The sequence below is a fragment of the Lolium rigidum genome, chromosome 4 (assembly GCF_022539505.1).
Source record: "Lolium rigidum isolate FL_2022 chromosome 4, APGP_CSIRO_Lrig_0.1, whole genome shotgun sequence".
NCBI classification, from domain to species: Eukaryota; Viridiplantae; Streptophyta; class Magnoliopsida; order Poales; family Poaceae; genus Lolium; species Lolium rigidum.
Genome location: NC_061511.1, coordinates 174,488,480 through 174,496,631, shown reverse-complemented (window position 1 = coordinate 174,496,631; position 8,152 = coordinate 174,488,480). Strand labels below are relative to the sequence as shown.

At 42.1% G+C, this 8,152-nt stretch overlaps 3 protein-coding genes across 3 annotated transcripts; 2 read left to right on the top strand and 1 right to left on the bottom strand.

The window, feature by feature from the left end:
- Positions 1-266: 266 nt before the first annotated feature.
- On the bottom strand, positions 267-1,384 carry LOC124705688 (senescence-specific cysteine protease SAG39-like). Its single transcript, XM_047237389.1, has 2 exons — positions 952-1,384; positions 267-853 (listed from the first exon to the last, which is right to left on the bottom strand). The coding sequence occupies exons 1-2, from the start codon at positions 1,382-1,384 to the stop codon at positions 267-269; spliced, it is 1,020 nt and encodes a 339-aa protein (XP_047093345.1).
- Positions 1,385-2,956: 1,572 nt separating this feature from the next.
- On the top strand, positions 2,957-4,065 carry LOC124705706 (senescence-specific cysteine protease SAG39-like). The gene is made up of 2 exons (XM_047237414.1): positions 2,957-3,389; positions 3,479-4,065. Exons 1-2 carry the CDS (start codon positions 2,957-2,959, stop codon positions 4,063-4,065), a joined length of 1,020 nt encoding a protein of 339 aa, XP_047093370.1.
- Positions 4,066-6,057: 1,992 nt separating this feature from the next.
- Positions 6,058-7,179, top strand: LOC124706530 (senescence-specific cysteine protease SAG39-like). The gene is made up of 2 exons (XM_047238194.1): positions 6,058-6,490; positions 6,593-7,179. Exons 1-2 carry the CDS (start codon positions 6,058-6,060, stop codon positions 7,177-7,179), a joined length of 1,020 nt encoding a protein of 339 aa, XP_047094150.1.
- Positions 7,180-8,152: the final 973 nt, after the last annotated feature.

The window sequence follows — 8,152 nt, the reverse complement described above, 5'->3', positions numbered from 1 at the left end:
ATGTGCATCCTACGACACCATTTTTTTTGTGGAATTTCTTAGAAATAGCAGAAATAACCACTATATGTTCCCCAAACAATCTTATCATATTCAACATAGTTGCATATATATAGTAGTCATAATTCATGAGTTACATACAAAGATGTAGATGCATATAATGTATTTGCATAACACAATTTACAAGCATATACGGATGGACATATATATACAACACTAGAAAAAGAGACATTATTTATTTAATCTTGTGTATGTGAATATGTGGTTAACTAAGCTGTGGGGTAGGAGGGTTCCATGGCAAGGCCACACATGCCCTTCTTGTCGGTAATGTCCTTTTCCATCCTTAAAAATCCATTCTCGCCCCATGTTGTGCCCCAAGAATTCTTCAGCAACCAATACTTTGTGCCATCACTGGTTGTTCCATAACCGATGGCTGCAATCCCATGATCCAAATCAGTACCACATGAACCGGTCATTACACCACCGGAATAGAATTGGAATGTCATATCTCCTCCGTCCACTGCAACTGACACGGGTTGGCTTGCCACTGCCTTCATGAGGGCAGTCTCATCATTGGTAGGCACATCCTCGTAACTCTTAATTGTTGCAGCACTGCTAGATCCACTCTTGCACTTGCCATCGGCTGCGGAATATGGATAGCTGGACTCCTTAGTGAGGCCTCCATTCTTGATGATGAACTTGAATGCGTCGTCCATGAGACCGCCCTCACAGCCCTGGTCCTCACCATGGACATCGCAATCCACCAATTCTTGCTCCGAGAGCGAGATAAGATTACCGGTACTTATCTTGACAATGCCCTCCGTTGCAGCAACGGCAGAAAAAGCCCAACAACAACCTGCAAATGATTTTATTGTGATATATGCAATCATACACACGAGTCTAACATAAAATATTCATATGTATGTAATTCACTTGTAGCACAAATGCACTTACCACACTGGCCTTGGTCCTTGACAGGAGTGACTGCACCCTTTGTCCTCCAGTCCACCGTTGCCGGGAGTGCATCAAGACTGATATTCTCATACCTGAATCCTGTAGCAACCTTCACCTTGTTCGGAATGAACCCCTTGTTAGTCTTGGTTGCCCTGAACTCATCATTGCTGATGTCCGCAAACTGGTTGATGCTGAGCGAGAACTTGCGCCCCCCAGCGTTGAACGAGTCGATGAATCGAGCATTAGTCTTGAATATCTCAAACCTCTGCGCCTTCTCAGCAGCGTCCTTGTAGACGCGACCATACTTTGTCATCCAATCCTGGTGCCTCGCCACCATGGACAAGTCGTCATTCAGCTCGCGAGCTGCAAGGACAGAACTGAAGATGCAGAGGCAGCCAAGGATGGCAAGAAGTGAAGCCCTGGTGATGGCCATGTTTGATCAGGCTCTCTTCGGAGTTGCTTGCCACTGGTAGTTGGGTGTATGTTTTGGTTTGCATTGTTCAATGGAACTAGGTGGTATATATAGTACTCAATCACAGGTACTTCTATTTATTTAAGTAGGAGATTGATACGTAGGTACGGTGCGTGCACGAATTGTACTGTGTGGAAAGGGGCTAGCTCCTGCGTAGCGGTGAAGGAGTACTGCATCTCCTGCGTAGAATAAAAATAGTGCACGAGACGTACGGTTGCTGTAACTGTGAGAACAACCCCTGTTTATGCAGGAGTTCAGACACCTTCAGCATCTCCTTCATATGACTGGGTTACAACGGAGCTTCCAAAGGAAACATAGCGACTTGTTTAAAGTTTATTTGCACAGAAAGTTGACCCCTCTAGTATAATCGATACAGAAAGGAATTAAGCTAGACTCAAATGTTAGATACCAACACAAGTTGCTAAAAAAGCTGCATTTTAGAGTGTTTCCAAATACGGGACTTTAGTTGTATGTACTGTACGGGCGTTGCTCCTGTATGAGCATCAGGATCACACACAAGAAACAGCTGTGACTGAATGCCAACAGCTGGAACGGCGATACAAGAATGGCGAACACAGAGTCTCTAAACGTGTGCTGCGTTTAGTGGAAATAAAATGCACGGTAAAAGACGTGCATTCTACAAACTCAGGCCCATTTTTTATGTAATTCTCCAAGCAGTCAGCATGCACCAATAGACCGGCCGGCTCACATTACTTTGACTTTGTGATGAACTCAGGCCCATCCATCCATTTCTAGTCACCAGAACTATAGCAACAAGTGCCATCTAATTGACTTGGTATGGAGTAAGCAAGTTGACCACTGGCTTCATCTTCATTCAGCAATCTTGAACTGCTGGCCACCGGTGCTTGCTTTGCTTGGATGACCGGGAAAGTAAAATGGATATGCAGTTTACATACAAACATAAAATTAACAGGAAATGGTCATCTGTTCTTTAGGAGACATATTAGGTAATCAATTTCTCTTCCCAAACCCCCAAGCATTACAATACAAAATATCAGTCTAATCGGAGTGCTTACAGTCTAAAAGGAATCAATGGCAGAGTTATATGACTCGGTCAAACGAATTATTACATCTATGGCAGAAAAGTACTGATCACAAACTAATATTTTGGCTGGCTTCCCTCTAGAACAATTTAAACAGACAGAGAATTCCCCTTTCCATCTGAAGGAGATACTGAAGATATGAACTCCTGCATATACAGGACTTGTTCTCACAGTTACAGCAACTGTGTCTGTACGTCGCATGCACAACAATCAATTGTGTTCTACGCAGAAGATGAAATACTCCTTCACGGCTACTCCACATAGTCCCACTTCGTGCTACATATGTCTTTTTTTTTGTTTTGTTGCGAATGCACCGTATCTATGCCTCTGTCTCAACTTAAATAAATGTACAAGTACCAGTGAGTACTATATATATCACCTAGTTCCATTGAACAATACGGACCAAAACATAGTACGAGGTACACACTACAACCAGTGGCAAGCAATACAGAAGAGGGCCTGATCAAACATGGGCATCCCCAGGGCTTCGCTCCTTGCCATCCTCGGCTGCCTCTGCTTCTGCAGTTCTGTTCTTGCAGCTCGAGAGCTGAACGATGACTTGTTCATGGTGGCGAAGCACGAGGATTGGATGGCGAAGTATGGACGTGTCTACAAGGACGCTGCTGAGAAGGCGCAGAGGTTCGAGATATTCAAGACAAATGCTCAATTCATTCAGTCATTCAACGCTGGGGGGCGCAAGTTCTGGCTTAGCATCAACCAGTTTGCGGACATCGGCAATGATGAGTTCAGAGCAACCAAGACTAACAAGGGGTTCATTCCAAACAAGATGAAGGTTGCTACAAGATTCAGGTACGAGAATATGAGCCTTGATGCACTCCCCGCAACGGTGGACTGGAGGACAAAGGGTGCGGTCACTCCGGTCAAGGATCAGGGCCAGTGTGGTAAGTACATTTAGTTAACTACATACATGTGGATGTTTTACATCAGAATGTATATGATTGCGTATATCACCACATAATATAATTTGCAGGTTGTTGCTGGGCCTTTTCTGCTGTTGCTGCAACAGAGGGCATTGTCAAGATAAGTACCGGTAATCTTATCTCGCTCTCGGAGCAAGAATTGGTGGATTGTGATGTCCATGGTGAGGACCAGGGCTGTGAGGGCGGTCTCATGGACGACGCATTCAAGTTCATTATCAAGAATGGAGGCCTCACTAAGGAGTCCAGCTATCCATATTCCGCGGCCGACGGCAAGTGTAAGAGTGGATCTAGCAGTGCTGCAACAATTAAGAGCTATGAGGATGTGCCTACCAATGATGAGGGTGCCCTCATGAAGGCAGTGGCAAGCCAACCCGTGTCAGTTGCCGTGGATGGAGGCGATATGACATTCCAATTCTACTCTGGTGGCGTGATGACCGGTACATGTGGTACTGATTTGGACCATGGAATTGCAGCCATTGGTTATGGGACAACCAGTGATGGTACAAAGTATTGGTTGCTGAAGAACTCTTGGGGCACAACGTGGGGTGAACATGGATTTTTAAGAATGGAAAAGGACATTAGTGACAAGAAGGGCATGTGCGGCCTTGCCATGGAGCCCTCCTATCCCACAGCTTAGTTACATCATAAAATGCCATATATTCACACATACACAATACTGAATAAATACATGTCTCTTCTTCTAGTGTAATATATATGTTCATATGTATATGCTTGTAAATTGTGTTATGCAGATACTTTATATGGATCTACTTGTTTTTATACAACTCAATGAGGCACGGCAATTATGCAAATATGTTGAAGTTGAATGGATGCTGGTTATATTTGTGGTAGCTAATATGTTCTAAAAAAATGGAATTGTTGGATGTAAATTGACAGAAAAATACTATAACCTCGAGTGCGTCGCAATATCTAAGGAACTTCAGAAATAACTTATGTTATCAGAAGCAGTATTTGTAGAGAATTCAAAGAACACGATTAATTGACTAAAGTTATTCTCTTGTGAATGGGAAAAGGGTGGAGCAGGACATGGTTGTGCCATCCTAAATGAAGAGCTACCTATAAGATCCTTTATGCCATTACCTGCAAAAATATATATTCTGGTACCTAGCCGTTTGCTTAATTGGGCTCGCCGGCGTTGACAGCAATGAGTCAATCGTTAGCTAGCATGACAACGAGCTGGTCCTTGGAGTCCTGGGAAATGAAGCTATGCCATCTCGCCTCAGCAGACATGTAATCCCTCAGTTCCTGTCTCTAGGGCATTTATTTTTTCTAATGCAATTCCTCAAACTAGGACATTGTTATCTCTACTGAAACTTTCCCGTACGAGAAAATATCACAATAAAACCAAGTTACGTTGGAATGTGAAAATCAAATAAAAGTACATTTCAAATTTTCTGAAATTCTAAACACAAAATACAAGTTGCTGGTCGGAGGTAATGTTTCCACAGGTGTGTAGAATTTCAAGTTCAAATTCATTAGGAAGTAAAAGAATCAGAAATAAATAGTGATTAACAGTACAACATCACCATCCATGCATAATAATTTTATACCTCCTAGATGAATATAAGTTTGAACTTCAAATTTCACTTGTTAACAGAGCATCACCTTATTAACATATAAAAAGTAAATTTCTTAACACTTCCAAACGTTTGAAATGTATTTTATCTTACTCAGGTAAAATTCTACCTAGGACATCTAAACAAAAAATGGAATTACGAAAAATAGCTGAAACACTCCTCCTTCTGAAAATAGGTCACTTCTATATTCCTCTACACATAGAGAAAGTAATGATTCTAAATGCAGTGGACGAAGAGATCTGTCTTGGTTTACGATATATTATGATAATCTCATTTGTCTAATACTTTTTTTTTTTGCCTATTTCCCTGTTTGGCTAGCATTTATTTTTGTTATTTATTCGAAGCTGGTTATAGTATATGTTGAGCTCACCATAATTCATCAATCCCAAACTGACCCTAGAATGGTTAACCTTAAACACTCCAAGACATACACGCAAGTTTTTTTTTCTATACCAATATGTACATTATTCAGATACCTGGGCGAGTAGAGATATCGGTGTCATCTCTTCTACCTCATTTGATCGTATTTCCGTTATGTATCTTCTGCATCGAGGATATGCATACAGATTACCAACAATAAGGTACTCCCTCCGTTTTTTGATATAAGATAGTTTTTTTTAAATCTAAAATATAAGATATATGCGTTGTATCTAAAGTTGTCAGAATCATGATTCTATTATACGATTTTACGACTTCACGACCCAAATTACGGTGTTCCGTTACAGACATGTGATCCTGAAGGGGCCGATCAGTCCAAAAGGGTCGTCCTCAGATGTGCCACCAACGTACGTCTCATGCACACTAATTTCATACTAACATATAACAGCCACACAATTACTTCACGGCCACGCCGGTCAAATAACAGCGTACACGCACCGTAGTACTATTTAAATACGTACATGTAGGCAGCAGGTACTATATATACACTCCAGCTCCATTCATCAAACCAAACCAATATCGACCATATACAGTAGAGAGTACATACACACTACCAGCAGTGGCAAGCAAGTCAGAAGAGAGCCTGATCAAACATGGCCTTCCCCAAGGCCTTGCTCCTTGCCATCCTCGGCTGCCTCTGCTTCTGTAGCTCTGTACTTGCAGCTCGCGAACTGAACGAAGACTTGTCCATAGTGGCGCGACACGAGGCTTGGATGGCACAGTATGGCCGTGTCTACAAGGATGCTGCTGAGAATGCGCATAGATTTGAGGTGTTCAACGACAATGTTAGGTTCATCGAGTCGTTCAACACCGAAAACCGCAAGTTCTCGCTCGGCATCAACCAGTTTGCTGACCTCACCAACGACGAGTTCAGGGCAACCAAGACCAACAAAGGGTTTATTCCAAACAAGGTAAAGGCTTCGACGGGATTCAGGTATAAGAATATAAACTTGGATGTGCTCCCAGCAACAATGGACTGGAGGACAAAAGGCGCGGTCACTCCTATTAAAAATCAAGGGCAATGTGGTAAGTACATTTAACCTATAATTTTTGTTACATGCATATCAATGTTTAACATATCGAGATAGTGTGCACGATTAGATTACATCGCAACAAAATTATTTGCAGGCTCTTGTTGGGCATTTTCCGCTGTTGCCGCAACCGAGGGTATTGTCAAGTTAAGTACCGGCAAACTTGTCTCACTCTCCGAGCAGGAATTGGTCGATTGTGATGTCCATGGTGAAGACCAGGGCTGCGAGGGAGGACTCATGGAGGACGCATTTGAGTTCATAATCAAGAACGGTGGCCTCACATTGGAGTCCAACTACCCATATGTCGCAGCAGACGGAAAGTGCAAGGGTGCATCCAATAGCTCCGCGACAATTAAGAGCTATGAGGAGGTGCCGGTAAATGATGAGGGTTCTCTCATGAAGGCTGTGGCAAACCAACCTGTTTCGGTTTCTGTGGATGGAGGTGACATGACATTCCAATTTTACTCCAGCGGCATCATGAGTGGATCATGTGGCACGGACCTAGATCATGGGATCGCAGCCATTGGTTATGGAGCAGACGGTAATGGCACAAAGTATTGGCTGCTGAAGAATTCATGGGGCACAACATGGGGAGAGAAAGGATTCTTAAGAATGGAGAAGGACATTAGTGATAAGAAGGGAATGTGTGGCATTGCCATGGATTCCTCCTACCCCACTGCATAGAAAGCACTAAATTGCACATATTCGAACAAGTACACACACTTTAATAAATACATGTATCTCGTCCTGGTGTAGCACTATCATATGTGCTTGTAAATTATGCTAGAAAATGATATTATGGATCAACTAAAATGCAATGAGCATTTCTTTGATCCTTAAGGAACAACTTCCCACAATGTTGTCAGAAACAATTTCTCCAAGCATATAATACATCTTTGAAATGTCTCCAACTTCAACATAGGCCTACATCATGCCGATTTACCACTTCCCCGAACTCGTATATACCGTGGGTATCTAAGACACGAAGCACAAGCACAAATGCAAGCTGACTAGGTAGTGATACTTTTGGTGTGGGCCACCTAGACTCTAGAGCAACACTCGCCATATACAATGAATGTGTATTTGACTCAAAGCTAAGTACCTTAACTTACATCCCTTTCTGCTTATTCTTCTTGAGGCAGATATCTCTTGTTAGCCCCGATTGCAAGAGGGTTGAAGAAATTATACCTTAATTAGATGAAATTTTATCAATATGTGAAAAATGTGCAATGGATATGATTCTCTTTAGGAAATACTGCAAAATAGAATGCAAAAAAGTCTCTTCCCCCGCCCCCAACACACCAAACAAAGTTGTCCATTGTGTAGGTGCACTAGTTTTAATAAGAGATTTTTTAAACAATAATTCTATGATCAAAACAAAAAAATGAAATTGCAGAAACACTGTAAACAAAGTTCTACTGGATGAAAATGAGGCATGGATTTATAGGTTCACCATTTGCAATAATGCGGATACTAGATGCATAAAAAAAAAATTCGAAAAGGGTTGCCCCAGCCTCTGCATCCAAGAGATGCATACGGCCGCTTTTATTATAGATGCATAAAAAATATGCAGAATATAAGTAAAACCTCATAGATATATCTCGTATCATGAAGTAACTAGACCATAATGGCGCGCGTTGTTGCGCCCGTCCATATA